This window comes from Odontesthes bonariensis, chromosome 2, assembly GCF_027942865.1.
Source record: "Odontesthes bonariensis isolate fOdoBon6 chromosome 2, fOdoBon6.hap1, whole genome shotgun sequence".
Taxonomy (NCBI): domain Eukaryota; kingdom Metazoa; phylum Chordata; class Actinopteri; order Atheriniformes; family Atherinopsidae; genus Odontesthes; species Odontesthes bonariensis.
The window spans coordinates 22,662,217-22,680,383 of NC_134507.1; the positions used below are offsets into that span (position 1 = coordinate 22,662,217).

Sequence of the window (18,167 nt, forward strand, 5' to 3'; positions counted from 1 at the left end):
TGCCGCTTCACATTTCACTCAACAAATAAAGCGAATGACGCAGCAGTGGCCAAGTGATCAATGGCTAATCATTACAAAATGCATCTGAGTGCTACCGAGTACCCCCGCCTGAACTTTCAGTGGGGGGTAAATGAATGCAACATCCATTTAAACGCCATCTGACGTCTACAAAAGACGATCGCGAAGAAAACAGAACCAACAGCTCTGCATCAGAATCAGAAAAGATTTTATTGCCAAGTAATTTTCACATCATAAGGAATTTGGCCTGGTCTGTTTGGTCCAATAAAACAAAAAATATAATAATAATAAAATAAAAATGTTAAATATAAAATAATAAGAATATATGTATTAGTAAATACTGAATGATGATGGAGCAGCACAACAGATGAAAACATATTTAATGACAGTCTATACACTGTTTGAACACATTAAAAATAGTGTTTTCATGAGTGCCTTTCATATTTTCAGTGAATTTTTAACCAAACAAAGCCGTTTTCAACTGACGAGTATAAGTGAGTTCAGCTCTTTCTTGCGGCACTAATGTTCTTTTTGATCGTAAACATGACATGATGAATTGTGCCTGCATGAACCTCATGGATGCACGCTCCAGCAGAGGCCACCAGACTTTATGATCATTTCTGCACCAGTCAAAGGTGTAACTACCATATATAAAATAAATGCAACCACATTAGGACAACACAGACATGTAGTTACAGACGTGTAGATCTATGCAGCAACACGGAAAAACTGACAAAAATTAGAGTACGACAGCAAAAGCGTGGTTCAGAAAAGAGCTATAACGGAGTGACGGAAGCCTGCAAGCTGAATCTGATCAGATGACTTGGCACAGCAAAAAGCCAGAGGACAGCACCTGTTATGCAAGACAAACTTTTGTTTTGGCCTTGGTGCTAACTGGTGCGCTTTCAGGTGAGATATTCTTTTCATTGGTGCAAAAAAGTTAGAAAAATTTTTTTGTCTCTTAAATGGTTAAGCAAAAGGCAATTTGTGACTACTTGATGAAAGGCTGTAACAATGTGTTCCTCTATGGAATAACACAAAAAAAAAACAGAGAAAATCAGGTCTGTGGATACAAATCAACAAAATTAAGCTTTTGTGACTATTTCAAGTTTTGCCATGAGATAGAGTTGCACTGTCTTCTCTTCTGTTTCCGTGTTCTTATGATTTATGACAAAAAACATGTTTCATGAGGATACGTTATCGTGATTTTTATGATCAGTTGAGCTTCTAATCCATGTGGATGCAAAATTTGAAGGAATCCCCTCAAGGTGTTTCTGAGATATCGTATTTACGAGCATTGGACGAATGTCATCAGTCACGGCTGACGCTGGCACAGAAGAATAAAGCGCATTTATCAAGATTTACGACTAAAACTGCGGAGACTCTGCTGTATTAAATATAGAACAGCATTAGATTAAAACTCGTTGAAATGTACCCCGAAAGCATAAAAAGACAAATGAAGCCCGGCTATAATTGGCCAAATGCAAAGTACCCCTCAAAAACAAATTAAACCTGAAGATTGGTCAAGCAACCATGAACACCTTTAACCACGCTGCAGAGGCATTCATCTCACTTTATGTGTTACTGCCACCCTCAGCAGCAGCCGTTCCAGCATGATCTAAAAATAACCCTGAGTTTGTTATGAAATACAAAAGGAGGGCTATATTTAATGAGACAGTCTGACTCTGCAGAGAGTTTTCCGACTAGTGCTTGATGTAATATCACTGATGAATGTCTTCCCTTGCTCTTCTTCTATTCTCTAAGCCAGGAGGAGCACAACTTTCTTCAAAGAAAAAAAAGAAATCAGGGCATTTTTTTAAATTACTTTCTTGCCACGTGGGAAAATTCCCCCTGGTTTTCTACTATGTTTACAAGATCCAACACAGACAAATAGCATTCTGGACATAAATGAAGCAACGCAGTTAACGCAGCAGTTAAGATAGAAAAAAAAACATCTTTGATTGGCGCATATCTACACCAAAAGCGGCTCAGTGGTTAAACTCTGGGGGAATACATATACATTTCATGCTTTCGTCATCCTCAAAAAACATCCAACATCCACACTGAGAGAATGTTTTATAGCCTCATAACTAGATAGACTCACGAAGATGGTTTCAGACAGAAACTAAACAGAGCTCAAAGACCATGATGATTAAAGGTATGGAGAGATGTTTGAAGAGGAATGAAAGCGGGTTGTTTTACCTTGTGAAAAGGTAGGTAACAAAAACTAATAGAATGTTAAAAATGCTGCAAATTAGGTATCGCATCAAAAATCTACCTTTGTGGGTACATGGAAGAATCAGATTAAACAAATAAGTTTTGGGATCACAGAATATGACAGTGATGGAGATGTATCTTCAGTGTTTAGGTCTGAGGTGTATCATCATTTCTTTGAACTCTGTATCTCAAGCCAAGTATTTCCACTTTAAACGGCCAGGTCAAACTGTGCGCATGGCTCTACTCAGCTGTGCTTGTAACCTTGCTGAGTGTTGGCTTCACTCAGTTGGTTTTTAAGGGTCTTCGTCATCTGGCATCAGCCCTTCTAATGGATCTTTTAAATCGCCCTACGTCATCTGGAGTACTGAGCTCAACCAATCAGATGCTCTTGAACATGTAGCATGTTCACGTGTAATGAACATTGCTTCATTAGATGAGTTTAATGATGAACAGTATGTTTGGAAGGAAAAAAGTCTCCCTTGGCAACAAAATCAACTTTTTAACCTTTTGAACATGTCCATAAGATGGGTTTTTTTACGTGTTACAAGACATATTATGAACTAAATCAGCTATCATCCTATAGATTCTGCTTAGACGTGGCAGAGCACCACCAAAAGTCCCCAAAAGAAAAATATGAAGGGTCCTATGCCCAATAACTGTGAAGGCATGAGAGTTTCTTTCCTGGTAAAAACTTTAAAATGCACAATTTGAAGATGCACGTTTGCATTTTTACAGGATATATTAGTAGAAAAAGTTGTTATATTAAAAGTTGAACTCTGCTGTGCCAGCGTGACAGCTGATTCAACCATCTGAAGTGAATGGGTTACTAATTAAACATGAGGTAAATTTACTGTTGAGCTGATGGTCTGTGTTTTACCCCTGTGGATTTTAAGTCTGTATAAAATATGGAATTTCTTTGTTGCGTGTCTTTGACTGGTAATGGGGAACACGTTTGTATTCATGATAAAAGGCGCTTATTCGTGGAATAATTTGGTGCAGGCTATATATCACTGTAATGGATTCTGGTGTCCAAGAAGTGCTTCTAGTAGAATCTACAAAGGCTTGTGAACTCTCTGAATGCCCAATTCTTTCCGGCGCTGTCATTAACTAACATTTCTGGTGCAATTATAAATATTAAAAAAGTTTAAATAAGACAATTTACATCCCTAAAACACTGGTCTTGTTTATTAATTAGCAGTTCCTGAATAACTTCTAACATGACAAGGACTATGATCTATGCAATTATCAGTGTGTTTATAAGTTTGTTACTAATCAATCCTGTGGAGGACAAAAATGACTTATGTATACATTTGTAAATAAATAAATACAAAAACAAGTAAATGAATCAACAAACAATGTCATACTAATTTTACTGACATTTCTCTCTGTTTAGATACTTTTACATTTCTTAATTTATCCATATGTGCACTTCTACATACATGTATTTCGTATTTCTCCCTTTAAAAATACATTCCTCTATTTTCTGAATAATTTATGTTATTAATCAACCTAATTTATATTCACACATACATACTTGTTATTTTTGCACCCACATAATCCTGATTCAACAGCCAAATACCACAAACTGAAAAAAAATACTCATTCCTCATTTATCAGTAATCTTTAGCAACTAATTTTGTGCTCTCCTTTGTCGGAGGCTTGTCCGTAACATACTCAGTATGAAGTGTCACTGATGATTAAATCATTAGTAATGAATCCAGTATAACCCTGTCTGTTCTTTGGTAACTCATCATTATCTTCTGCACAGACCTCAAATTGTGCTTTGCAGGAACTAATCATTAATGATTAATCAGTTCCCCGTTCGTAGTATCAATGCCCTGCTCACTCCTTTCTGAGCTGGATTTTAAAGTGTTGGCAAAATGCTCTCCATCAGTGCTCCAATTCAGTCAGGAGGTCTGTTTTCCCTCTTCTTAACAGCGCAAGGCTCGACTCCCTCTAAAAATCTGAAAATAAACCTAAAACAAAGCATCTAAGGCTCACTTCAATATTTGTACTGGCAAGTGTTCTGAAGCTTATGTTTAGGGGCCTCCAGGTCTAAATCAGTAATAGCTGCAGTGCTGGCTGTGACAAACAACATCTCCAACGACAGATGACATCTCCCACGGATTTCGAATCTGGCAGCACCAACTGTTTCACTACGATCCTATTTATGTGGTGGCTGCTGACTTGCCTATTACAGGCACAAGTTCAGAGATTGTTTGCTAAAAAGACTGCTTCTCATTTGAACGAGCTTTTATTTCTTTATGTGTACTGTTTTAGAGAGAGCACACGGAAATTGCTGCATGCCCACAGGTTTAAGTGATGCAGAAGCTGTTTCAGATGTTACAACCAGATTACGGCACAGATTTGTGATTTATATATATCTTGTTTCTGGCTCCGTGAAAGGAAAACGCCTACCGGACAGTCTATATGTGGAGATAGCATACTATATCAGCTTTACATAAGTGGTATTTTCTTTCAGTTTCACTTTTAAGCTCTAAAATAAAGAAAGGCCCCTCATACTGTCAGGTTGACTCCTGAGCCCACATCATCATTAAAGTCATTACTGTGAACTCCAGACTTAATAATTGGCTATTTAAAGCACTACAATGTAACTTCTCAAAAAGCCCACTCTGGAGCTCCCCCTACAGGCTTGGAGGTAATGTACGGTTACACTGTTGTAAATACAACACCCTTTCACTTTCACGTTTCAGGTTTGTTGACGAACCGGCGAGGAGTCAGAAGGTGCAAGCTATGTCGACCGAGAAGGTAAGAGTAATCAAATGTACCTGGGAGCGTGAGAGGGGTCTATTTGTTTTTGCGGTAGGTGTGCCAGAAAGCAAGTCGAAGTACTTCCGCTCAGCTCCCGGGCCGGTCCAGCAAAGTTACATAGCGCAGTTTTTCCAACTCAGACCCCCGAAGGGCATAGGAGACAGGCCAATCGTAATATTAAAACTCATTCTAGCCGCACATTTTTTTTCAAGCTGTTATTTTAAGGTAGAAATGTTACATAGTATTGCTTTAATGATTGAGATGATGACTGATAAATGAACAACTTAGGGGTTTGGCATAGCTCAGTCCTTAAGTCCTGCTAGTAACATGACTCAGATGATGGCAGAGTCAATTGGTTGTTAAGCCCACACAAAAAATATCTTAGCAACTACTAGAGGAATTGCCATGTACTTCCCAGAAGATGATACATGAACTGTTCTTCTACTGCTACAATGACATGCATATCATGTTATTTAGTGATATCTTCCAATTAATATAAATAATAGTTAACGTTTTTTTGCTGTACTACTAATGCATCAAAGCAGGGCCTGGTAACATTGAGAAAAAAGTGATAAAAATTGAAAATTTGAACAAACACAACTTGCAGGTCCCTCTCTGATGTGCTTCAGCTCTGCCTCCAAGGCCGAGCTGCCTTTTAAGTCTACTCAGGACCAAAACCAAGGCAACTTTGGTGGCATCAAGTAACACAAGTTAGAGTCCTCCTGGCTCTTTCAGTGTGTTTTGTGCTGGAGACCAAAGAAGAACATCATTAAGTTTTCATGTCTTCCTGCTGAACACAATGCAAAGCTGTTGGGATATGAAGCTCCTACAGTCTCCGTCAAAATGGAAAGGACTCATCACTCCATAAGACCCGTTGCCATTGATTTCCAGCCCAGTTCTTGTGTTTACCTTCCTTAAAGGGATAGTTCGCCTCTTTTGACATGAAGCTGTATGACATCCCATATTAGCAATATCATTTATGAACATTTTCTTACCCCCTGCTGCGTCCTGTGAGCCGAGTTTCAGCTGAGTTTTGGGGTTGACGAAGGTAGTCCGGCTAGTTGGCTGGGCCTTAAAAAATAAAGTGTCTTGCTTCTCAAAACAATATGCATTCAAAAGAGTAGTACATTTGCGTCACAAAATCGTTCAGCAAAAAAAGTCAGCTCACAATCGCTTGGCGCTATTTTTGCCTCCCTTCATATCACTGTGAGCTGTGTAAACCTTGCAGACCGAAGAGCAGACAGAGCACACCCCTGCTTCCGAGCAGGAAACATCGTAACAGGTGCAGCTATCGGCACTGAGAAAACTATACCAGTCCATTACTGGCCTCCTATCACATCCAAGTGAGAGCTTCACACTACTTTTACAGCAGACATTTAAACTTACTTGATTAGATCAAACCTTGTAAAAAAAAAAAAAAAAAAGGCTCTCATTATTGAGCAGTGTAACAGCAGGTGCTGAATAATTACTTCAGTATTGCCAGCTAAGATGAACCTCCTCCCCATTAAAAGACAGCTCCAACCACAAGACGTTTTTGTGATGTGACTGGCTACTCTGGTACATCTAAATGCAAAATATTTGTCAGAGTAATTTGGCTTTTAGTCAAATCTTCTGAATGAAGAAGTTTTTTGGTTCAAGTAAACAACAAAAATGCATTCAACATGTTCCTGAGTTCACAGCCGTGAATTTGAACGTGAGAGCTTGAACACGGTGACTTATCAGGACGATAGCACACAGCCCTCTTGCCTACCTGCAGGTGCTGCTTTTCTGCATCACTTCAGCTCTATGGTACCCCGACAACTTGCAGAAACCATCATTGCTGTAGACGATGGGCCAGTCCACAATCTGTGCATTTCCCAGGACAAAGTTGGTGTCTGTGTTGGTGAAAAGAGGAAATACAGGGGAAACTGACTTGTGTGTTTACAGCATTTACTAAAAGAAAAATGTATATACAAATTCCTAGTTTAACTTGGGAAAAGGTTAAGGACTTACAGGTTAATCATTTGGTGGATCTGCAACTCAAGTATTTTTGGAAATTATTCAGAGAAAAACATACGTTTGATCAAGAACTGATTTAAAATAGACTTTTTAAGAATCTAAATTTGAAAATTTTTATTTAAAAATTATCCATTGATGTAAAGTGAAATAACTCTGAATACAATTCATAAATTGTGACTATAAGATAATCCAACGTAATAGACCACTAAATATGACTTAGATATCAATAGCTTATTCAGTGATTAAATAACTTGTCCCATGAAGAGGAGACATTATGAAGTAATGTTTATCTCATCATAAAAAAGATGGAGAAATGCCAGCACAGACTTAAACAATTTTCATTATTGTCTGCGACTCATTTCAGACTCCACACAGAGCAAGTATACAGATTTAGCCTAAACACAAACTCTGCGCTTACAAAGTTAACACTAAAATATCTTCCTTTACTTTCTTTGTTCTAATTTGTGTTGGCCTATTGGCAGCACTAGAACAGCTTATGCTCTTTTTTTTGTGTTGCTTATATATGAGAGTTTGTAACTATCCTCAATAGTCATTTCACAGGTATTATGGGTAATAACAGTGAGTATTTCAATTTCCCACCAATATACTGTATATCTATATTTATATATATGTTAGCAAGGCCTCCAAACCAAATATATTTGTGATAAAAAAGTTAATAAACCTAAATAATTGCAGTTGCATTCACATTTTAATGGCTTGCTCTTCTTTCCTCTTGAGTTTTCAAACTTGTCAACAGTTATATCATTCATGTTTTTATTCAATGTAATTAATTCAACTCGTCATGATAAAATTGTTATTTTTTGTTTATCACAACTGACTTTTTTTGTACTTAAATGATTAGTAAAACATGCAAATGCTAAAAGAAAAAGGATGAATGAAACAAATGTGCATGTATAATATTTGTTTCAAATTTTTTGATTAAATAAAATTAAAGATGGGGACATGCATCACAGCTCTTTCGTCATTTTTGAAAATACTGTTTATTTTTCAATTAAAATTTGACTAAGTATATTTGAATAAGTGTGCAAAAACTATTAAATAAGCAAAAGACAAGTGCTATTATTCAGCTTGGATAAAGAAAAGCACTATTTTGATGATGCTAAAGGGTTGTTTTTTGTTCCAACATGATTTAGAAATACTTTAAAAAGGTTGTTTTAAAGCATCTCAAATACATCTGCATAATTTTGTCAATGTTCAGAACATAGTAGGCATAATGGTTTTAAATGAGACAATAGTAACAAGAGCTAAAAACACTAAATCATAGCACACAATTGTGACAATGCAATGGTGAAAGAGCAGGAGAAGTAAACACTTTACCACAAAATACAGACAGAAAAACACATGGAAAAGACACAAGCACATACATATCCTTTCTTTAGTCAGATCAAGACAAAACGACGACTAAAAGCATGACAAATGACAAAATATGATGCACAAGACGCTCCATGCCAATACATTATTGTATACAATGTTCACATGCACGGTAATCTTATGAGAGAGAGGATGCAAAGCTCTGTAAAAGACAAAAAGCTCTGTGACTGTTAGCCCTGGATCTGTTAACTTATTTCTGTATTGCAGCAAATAATTAATGAGCAGTATAAAAATCCAAAAGTGCTTCGGAAATTAACAGCATTTGGTACAGAACATCACAAAGAGGGAGACGCTGTAAAGAAAACAAAAGCAGCAAGCCAAATTAAACTTCATAGTATACCTGTCTGCTTATGTGACAGTGTCCAAACTGAAATTTTTGAAAAGAAAAGAAGATTAACAGATTACAGGGAGAAACGTGTGCTGAATGTCAGACAAAGAAGATGGCTTATGTCAACCAAAAGAGACACAGCTGTGTGACTTTAACCTGAACAGTTCATGGTTCAAATAAATACACATTTATCAAGCACCTGTATCAAATGTTAGAATCCCTTTAAATTGACTTACACAGTTGTTAGCCATCATATATTGTGTGACTGAGTGTTCAGTCTGATCAAACGTTTGTGACCCTAACCAACTTGTTTTGTCATTCAAACGTTGCCAATTATTGACCGAAAACAAAGTCGAAACCAAAGTTCTTAAAAGATAGTACAAAAACAAGTTAGTAAGTTAAACAAACTAGTCTTGTGGGAGAAATTTGTGAACTCTCAATTCATGTGTCCAACTGCAACAAAAGACCCCCATTCACTGCACATGAGCCTGCTCAACACACTGATATAAGCTTTATTTTTGAGACACATTTCAGACCATCTTCAATGTCAGTTAAGTGTTCCAAATCGTTCTCATTTCACATACATCAAACATTTGATGCAAGGTTGTAAAGTCCGTGGCATTAGAACATAACCATCATTTGTTCATTTCTTGATATAGCACGTTAAAATATCTGCAGAGAAAAGGGTTGATAAAAGGTTTAGATAAGAGAGAAAAGTGTGTTACGTCAACAAAGACCTGTGCTTGCCCTGTCAATGGTAGCAGAGAAACTACTGCACAGGAACGTTGAATTTAAAGACCAATTTTGAGTTCTGACTAAATGTAGTTGGTTATTTAACAGTGAATGGATGGTGTATGAAACTATTATTTTTATTGTTTATGAATGACTCCCCCCCCCCCCCCCCCCCCAACACTGTGTCTCAGCTCAGATTAAAGTCTCATCTGTTTTGTTTCAAGCTTGGGAGAGATAAACTGCTTACTAATCCATGAACCACCCAAGGTCACAAGAAAAACTATTTTGTTTGTTAGGGGTTGACTTCTTTTATTCAATATCTCAGATTCAGATGATTGGAAAGACGGTATAGTTCTGAATATCAACGCTGACCTTTTCTGAGTAATATTTTCCCTTTTTGTCACATTTTAATGTCAAAATGCAAAGCAGGGGGATACTGTCAGTGAAGGTGTTTTTACACATACTGAGGCACCAATTATCAACTATACCACAATATAAAAACCTCATTGAAAAGGTGGTCGTTATAGCTTAAGACATGTAAATTGTACATGTCTAGTATTTATGGCACCAAATTTGGAACAAGCACCAACAAAGTGCCGTTTATTCCTTCCAAACATGAAAAATACCTCACAGAGTCCACTGGCTCAGTTTCACCCGCAGTTGATGAACTTTCCATCACTTCATATAAGAAAAGGCTCAAACTAAAAGCACAAAAAGGCCTAACGATGACCACAGAGAGTGTAAAAGCTTTCCGTTGTAAAATGTGGCTTATTCCTTCCACATCTTGCTTGGCTTTGTTAATCCATTTTGTCTCAATAAATGCTTTTTTTTTTTCCTTTTATGAATTAACCTGTAAGGTGAATGCTTTGACAAGGATTCATTCATTTCAACCTATTTTATCTTTCAAATCGTGCTTGCACAGAAATATAAAGTTGTATTGTGCTTTCACTCATAAAATGAAAAAAAAAAAAAAAAAAGGTATGCAGTGCACTGAATGAGTTTTTATTGACATCAAATCTTATTTATAATCACAGGCATTTTAAACTGAAGCTTAACAGTTCAATTTATAATTGAATTAATAAGAAAACCATGGTCTTCACACTAGATAATAGACTGATCTCTCACTAAAGTCTGCAGCTGTAAGTTTCCAAATCGGGATGTTTAAGCCTTACTTAGAAAGAACTCTTCTTTCTGGTCCATGTAATTTCTCGGCGGAGACTTTCGGTGGTCTTATGTAATCAATTTAACGATTGCATTGACCTGCTGTCGTTCCCCTCTCCTTACTGCAGTGAGTCCCAAAAGGGAGCGGATGCTTTAAATATCCAATTACACTGGTAAAAACGTTTAGATCTGCATGAATTAGATTTATTGGGTCCACCCTTACGTGCATATTTCAAAACCAAATGTTTGAGCACTTCAACATACATGTAACTTCTTAATGCGCGCAAAGGTAAGGGTTCTCTTGCACCAATGAGCCTCCTTCTTTCTTAATTTTCTTTAATTAGTTTATTGGCCTCGACGCTGTCAATTAATGCGTTTAGTTTCTAATACTAGCGACACTCAGCGTACCAAAAATAACAGTCAACCTTACCATTCGACCTCCTGACAATATTCTCCAAAAAAGTATTCTGGGGGGCCACAAGTCCCCTCCGACCCCCTGCCATCCTGCCGCTTCACTCAGTTGTCAGCAGATGAACCTTTTCTCCTCAGTTTGCCGCTGGTCTTCATGGTGTATCCGGCTCTGAGAAGCTGCGTGGGTTTCGTGGATTGGGGCTGGGTGTCTGGTCTGGTCTGCTCCTTAGCCGCCTCCTCAGTCCAGTGCGGTGCGCTGCGTTGGCTCCTCACGCACCTCATCATCCAGAAACAGAAAACAACACCGGAGCGGAGCGCAGCCCAGCACACCGCACCGCACCGCACAGGAGGGGCCGTGGCTCTTACCAAGGCCTGGAGCTCCACCTGCCGGACGGCATCGTGTGCGGAACAACACAGACTTTCTCCTGAACTTTAGCAGTTGAGCTAAGCACATTTACCCACAGGCCCGTAAGCAGAAGTGGATTGGAGCCCCCCTGGACCTTTAAAGGGGACTCTTAATGTTTCTCATTGGGAAATTTATAACATGGGCACAACAAATTGACCAGAAAAAGATGTAAACCAACTTCAAAATCAATAAAAGAGGGAAACGTTTAGAAAGGGACATTATACTACCAAAAAGAGAGAATATCTGAACACATTTAGCTCATTAAAACAGTAAGATGGCATCTACTGTCTGAGGTGTGTCATCCAACAAAAAAAACAGTAGTTTGTAGAGCCTGTGGTGGAATCCGAATAGGTCTTCATGGATTAACCACAGACAAAGAAGCGGTAATACTGAACCATGTGGATTTTCTTTGATCCCTGAAGGAAAACCGGGCCTTTCAATGGCATTCCCAACGCCGAAGTTCAAGTATTTGGAAAGAGACCGACAGACATAATTATAATTTCTTTTAAAAAAAAAGCTTATTTTTAAAACATAATTTCAATCAAAATTAACAGTACAAAAATCGAAACAAAGAAATGTATCAGAAAAGGTTTCCTCACACCTGTAGGCAACCTGTGGTTGAATCAGACTGGGTGCCTTCTATGTAAACCAGCAGTGTGTGCAGCGGTGTATCACTGAACATCACCATGTTATGCTCAACCAATTACAAAGGGGAAGTCATTTCGTGCTAACATTCGTGTGTACATGACAATGAAGTAATCTGAATCTACACCGTGGTTTAACGACACCGCCACATTAAAAACTACAATAAATGTTGGTTCCACTTTAACCCTCAATAATTATTTGCAGACTTATAGGGATACTGGCCTTATTTGGATCTTCTTATCTGTGCAATCAGCACAGAATCTAGTGATCTTTGCTCATAAGATCATCTAAGGGACAATAACTTTGGCTTCATTTACTCAACGTTGTATAACTTACTGCAATCCATCCATAAAAGGTAATAAAAAAAATATCTCACCTGCTGACTCTTCGTTAATAATGCCGTCATCAGAACGAGTACGGAAATTGCCTTTATCAGAGCAGTGTCATGCCGAATGTGAGCAGATTGCAGATGCAACAACAGGATTCATAAAGGGTCAAATTCTTGGACAGTTTTCATTGAGTCACCAGAGAGACGCTGATACTGAGGAATAAGTTGTTGTGATACATATGCTCACACATGGCTAAATCACAAGGCTCCCTACGAACAAATATGTAAATCAAAGTGATACCACAAACCTCTAACTGTATCCCTTGACTGGATTTTTGAACATCTAAAAAGGTTTCTAAAGGATTTAATACTTCAGTTTCCTAATGAGTCACAACAGACGCTGAATGCACTCCTCTATCGCCGAATAAAAATTAACATTTTATCCAAGTTGCATCATTTTTGCCCCAAACACCCCAGAAATTCTAAAGTATTCCTCAAATGTTTTCCACATGGAACCCACTTCTGTAGATCATATAAAGGAGATTTTTACGACCAGTTAAGAGGCTGAAAAAGTACTTTGTTAAATGAGTCTTAAATGAGGACAAGCAGGGCACGAATAAAGTGTTAAGCAGTTTTTATCCACAGATGCTGCACGTCAATTGTGGGAAAAAAAAAATAAAAATCAGTCCTTTTGCAGTATGAATTCACCTACTGTGATAAGAATCATGAACAAGTAACAATTTTACGCAGACAGAGAGGTTTAAACAGTCTTTTGTGGAGATTTCATGGCAGATGATATATAATGTCCTGCTTAACATAAATTAGAAGAAAAAAAACAAAACAAAACAGAACTTTCTCTGCACATTATACTGTTACATTATACAGACAGTCTTTGCATGTCATTCCGCTGCTCTTGTTGACTTCACCACGTCTTGGTGATTCTCAGATGACTCAGGTGATCCGTTATGTGCTTGTGCTGAGGAAAATTAGCAAATTTGGACTCCTTGATCTTAAGCCAGGCTTGGGCTCTGCGCTCTGCGGCGTGGGAGTGCTCCTGCTCCACGGTCATGTACGGCCGGCTGATCCAGTATTCGTTCTCAGCCTCACGCTCCAGATGCTTCAGCATATTGCGTTTCATCTGCCAGGTAATCGGCCGAGGACGGCGATACTTTCCGATCCACTGCTTCCCAGAGATACCTTTCCGCAGCAGGGCAAGGGTGAGGAACATGGTGGCAAAGTAGATCTGGAAATGCAACAGCATTTAAAATAAGAGAGTGCTGAAACGACAGTTAATCTAAGAAAAAGGTCTTCAGTGCAAGCAGAGGGACTGCGTTTTCACACACCTCGATAACTGTTCAGGAACAACTTAAAAAGCATGAAAAAGAGAATAGGGTGTTGGACCAACCTTGCAAACAAAGATTTCAAGCCAAACAAGCATTGGTAGGATGCTTTGAATCAAGCCCAATCAACAAAGGACCCACCCTCCAATTCTGAGGCCATCTGCTGCTCACATCCAGCTGGTAAACCCCAGGACACCCTCAACAGTCCCAAATCCACGCCCAATAAGTCAGAGCTCTTTTGATGGAAGGGAGGCAGACAGAATATAAAGTGGATGGTTTACTGCTGTGGCTTACTCTTTGATTCTTATTAAAAAAGCTAAATGGATTCCACTTAATTAGGTTTGATTTTGATACAACTACCAGGAGTGGCACATTTACAGACCTCTCAGATGCAAGTCTTGCAGCTGAACCCAGAATTAGATCCAAGTCAGTTACTGTAGTCCAGCTCTCTGGAACAAGCCGCCAGCTGACCTGAGGTCAGTTTTAATTACTGTGTACTTTGTGTTCTTCACAACATCTTCTTGTACGGCTTGCTGCACGTGCTTTAGCCTGATTTCTGCCTGCAACTACGATGTGTTCATCACAATAAAGCTCGGACAACACCACATGACACAAGTTAACCCACCACGTCCATTTAGTTTTTCCAGTGTGAAACCCTTTTGCATGGACTTCTCATAGACACTAAACCTTAAAGGGGAACTGCGGTATTTTCAACATTAAGCCTCTTTTCTGAGTCGTCTGCAATGTTTTAGAACCCCCCTCACCGCTTTTTTGATGTTTACTGCTGTCTCCTAGCCTGGGAATTCCCATGCTGCTTTGCGCTCGATTTCATTCTCACTGCAAAGACAGCCTGGAAACCACCGCCCTTATTTTTGCCAGAGTTTGGGAACCAATCACAGAACAGGGGGGGGGCAGCAAGACGATGACGACGTCTATGCGCTACACCGAAGCTTGTAGAGTGTTAATCCAACATGACAGCGGACACAACGTTACCGTTCAATGCAGCCTTAGAAAGTGTTTCGGAGTAGATTCACCCTAGGGTCATTTGAACCGTGACATCCAGCCAAGTAGCCCACCCGAAGTTTTTCCGATATTGGCTGAACATCAGCTGAGTTACTGAGTTATCCCGAATAGCTTAGTACAAGCGCTGACGGACCCTGGCAGTATCTCCAAAATTACCACACTAAAATCACATGTCATGACACCAAACTTCTACAGTAGTACAAATATGGTCTGTACTCACAAAACGATGCATTTGGAAGTTTGTACATAGTCCAGGAGTTTATTATTATCATCAACACAAGCCTGATAGCTTTTCTGCTGCTAAAGCTGCGTCGACGTCACTTCTGGGAGCTTCAAAGTAAGATGAGGGTTGATCTACTACTGTAGACAACAAAGCAAGGCTGCTCAATTTCTCCATTATTAAAATAAATTCACAACTCTACAACATAAAAATTCATGTAGAATTTAGCATATAGGCCTACTTTGTTGTCAATTTAAGTAGCTTAGAGCGCAAGTTTACTTTTATTTTCCATTTTTTTTCTTCTTCCTTGTCGAATTTCTGTCGTCATCTGGTATAAGTGATACAATTGGCTATGAATCGCGCGCAAAGCAGCATGGGAAGAACCTGACATCATTTGATAGACATTCGTAGCGCCCAATAAACGGCTCTAGGCATTTGTAAACCACGCCTCAAATACGAGAAAATGCACACCTAGTTCCCAGACCACCATCTCATCGAGATTGTGGACGTGTCAGCCAGGCTAGCTGTCTCCGGTATTTGCCTAATTTTGATTCTTCTCAACTTGCTTCAGAACGGCAAGTCATATGCATGTCTAGAAAGGTCCGTAAAAGCACCATAAACGTCCGTTTTCAAAATCATCAACTCACCGGAGTGGTTACTGGTGTGCACTGGTAATCCATATCAAATTTCGTTGCGAAAAGTTGCTTCTGTCGTGTTTTATTTGGCAGCTCGTTCATGCTCGCACTATTTTCTTAGCGGTGGCGGAGTAATATCAACGAACATCCAGTACAAAATGTCAAATAAAACACGACAGAAGCAACTTTTCACAATGAAATTTGATATGGATTACCAGTGCACACCAGTAACCACTCTGGTGAGTTGATTATTTTGAAAACGGACGTTTATGGTGCTTTTACGGACCTTTCTAGACATGCATATGACTTGCCATTCTGAAGCAGGTTGAGAAGAATCAAAATTAGGCAAATACCGGAGACAGCAGTAAACATCAAAAAAGCGGTGAGGGGGGTTCTAAAACATTGCAGACGACTCAGAAAAGAGGCTTAATGTTGAAAATACCGCAGTTCCCCTTTAATGTTGACTACAGCCACAGGTACATTTGACTCAAGTCTTAAATTCTTAAGATCCTACTGAGAAGTAGCTTTAAGAAGCTGCTACCCGTTCATCCTGGTTTGAATCTTAGCCTCATTCATGAGGCTGTTAACTCCATTTTCAGTGATATCAGTTTACCCCTTGTACCTTGGTGAGTCACCGGTGTAACGGCGTGACTGCAGTGCGTAGCAATAAGATGACATCAACCACCACTTTTTCTGTGCATGGTTTGATGGGTCATTGTGGAAAAGGGCAGGAGATTAGAAGACAAACACGCAGCTCTAACAGATTTGTATAAATGACATTCAAAACATCGACAGCTACTAAAGGCTGTTTTACTGCCATACAACAAAAGTACACCCTTTCAATTCTAAGGTTTACATATCAAGACATAATATAAATCATCTGGTCCTTAACAGGTCTTAAAATGATGTAAATACAACCTCAGATGAACAATTACACATAATATATCATTGTGCATTTTTGACATGAAGTAAGTTCCATAAGAATTTAGAGAGCAAGTAGCAGCCAGGTGCCGCTGATCAAACGCACTGATTAATTGATCATCAGCAAATTTGAGCACATCCATAAAAGCAGAAGTTTTGTCAGCTTGCCCTGAAGCATCCAGGTGTGAGTTAACACAACACCACAGCAAGTTCACCCCAAGGTCAGACCATGCAATGCTCAAAGAAACTGCAAAAACCTCTCAGACTCTCCAGGCCTCAGTTAGCATGTTAAATGTTAAAGTTCATGACAGCCCAATTAGAAAAAGACTGAACACGTATGGCTTGTTTGGAGGGTTGCAGGAGAAAGCCTCTTCTCTCTAAAAACACCATGGCAGCACAGCTAAGATTTGTAAAGTTACATTCGAACAAACCACAAGACTTCGGGAACAATGTCCTTTGGACAGATGTGTTCCAATGGGCCAAAGTCCAGACCTCAACCTGATTGTGATACTGTGGTGGGACCTTAAGAGAGCTGTGCATAAACCAACGCTGCAAATCTCAATTAACTTAAGCAACGTTGGAAAGAAGAATTTATTTCTCAGCAGGCCTACTGTTATGGTGCTTGCTGACCCCTCTTTTCTTTTCCGCTTCCCTGTTGCTTCATGCATTGTCAGAACAGGGGATTGAATAGTTTGGATTAAACTTGTTGGTTTCTTTAGCGAGCCAATTTATGTTTTTTTTTTGTTTGTTTGTTTGTTTGTTTGTTTTTTAAATCTGCATCATTTGAATAAGACTACTTTGGATATGATTTATCATTATTATTTTTGAATAACAATGAATTGGAATATAATTGGCTTGAATTGGACTGTATCTTTGAATTGCTTTGAGATTACAATTGTTGTAATTTGATGCTACATCAATAAAACTTGAACTAAATTGAAAAGAAATTAAGTTAGTCCAAATTCCGACCAAATTATGATGTGAGAAACTGATAACATACAGAAAACTATCACTGCAATAAATAACACGCTGTAATGTGGCGCGTTTTTGTTTATCTGAGGCTGTAGTAATTCTAATTTTTATTTTTTTTATTTTACGTCCTGCACCGTGAAATTTCAGAAATAAAATCGATGGACTTTCTCCTGACAATAAACAGTTGATAGTGATACAGCATAGAGTTAAGCCAAAAGTCAGTCAATGAAACACACGAGCCGTGCCTACAAGGCGAACACCTCATTGCTATTGTGGGATTTTAAAAAATAAAAAACTTTAAAAATCGAATCAAACAGAAGTCTGTGTGTAGACTCAGAGTTTACGTCGTTTGATAACATTAACCATACAAAGTGGAGCTGTTTAGCTTAGCCTGCCGGACCAAGGACAGATTAAAAACAGATCATTGGACACTTGCCGCAAAAATAAAACTGGAAGCCACATATGTGTGCTTTAGCTCACCTCTTGAATATGTTCAATGCGGCTGAGTTTCCGAAGGTGGGTGAAAACAAAGCGAGAAATAATTTAGAAGTTCGCAAACCAAACACTGCAAACGTGACAGAAAAGCTAGCAGCGGGGTCAGTAGCGATATTTCCGGGTTAAGTTAAGTACAGTGTGGGAGAAGGCTCA

At 38.8% G+C, this 18,167-nt stretch overlaps 2 protein-coding genes across 2 annotated transcripts in view; both read right to left on the bottom strand.

The window, feature by feature from the left end:
* Positions 1 to 12,937, bottom strand: part of kcnh1a (potassium voltage-gated channel, subfamily H (eag-related), member 1a) — a 53,141-nt gene extending 40,204 nt beyond the window's left edge. Inside the window, exons 1-3 of the mRNA XM_075479717.1 lie at positions 11,049 to 12,937; positions 8,738 to 8,764; positions 6,758 to 6,881 (exon numbers count right to left, since the gene is read on the bottom strand). Coding sequence (XP_075335832.1) covers positions 6,758 to 6,881; positions 8,738 to 8,764; positions 11,049 to 11,121 — 224 coding nt within the window. The 5' untranslated portion in view covers positions 11,122 to 12,937. The remainder of the gene's footprint in view (positions 1 to 6,757; positions 6,882 to 8,737; positions 8,765 to 11,048) is intronic.
* An 88-nt stretch (positions 12,938 to 13,025) lies between these two features.
* Positions 13,026 to 18,148, bottom strand: mrpl57 (mitochondrial ribosomal protein L57). The gene is made up of 2 exons (XM_075479759.1): positions 18,000 to 18,148; positions 13,026 to 13,651 (listed from the first exon to the last, which is right to left on the bottom strand). Exon 2 carries the CDS (start codon positions 13,634 to 13,636, stop codon positions 13,331 to 13,333), a length of 306 nt encoding a protein of 101 aa, XP_075335874.1. The 5' UTR covers positions 13,637 to 13,651; positions 18,000 to 18,148; the 3' UTR covers positions 13,026 to 13,330.
* Between the last annotated feature and the right edge of the window lie 19 nt (positions 18,149 to 18,167).

Coding starts and splice junctions, on each gene's coding strand:
- mrpl57 (XM_075479759.1), bottom strand. CDS start 13,636: ATGTTCCTCACCCTTGCCCTGCTGCGGAAAGGTATCTCTGGGAAGCAG.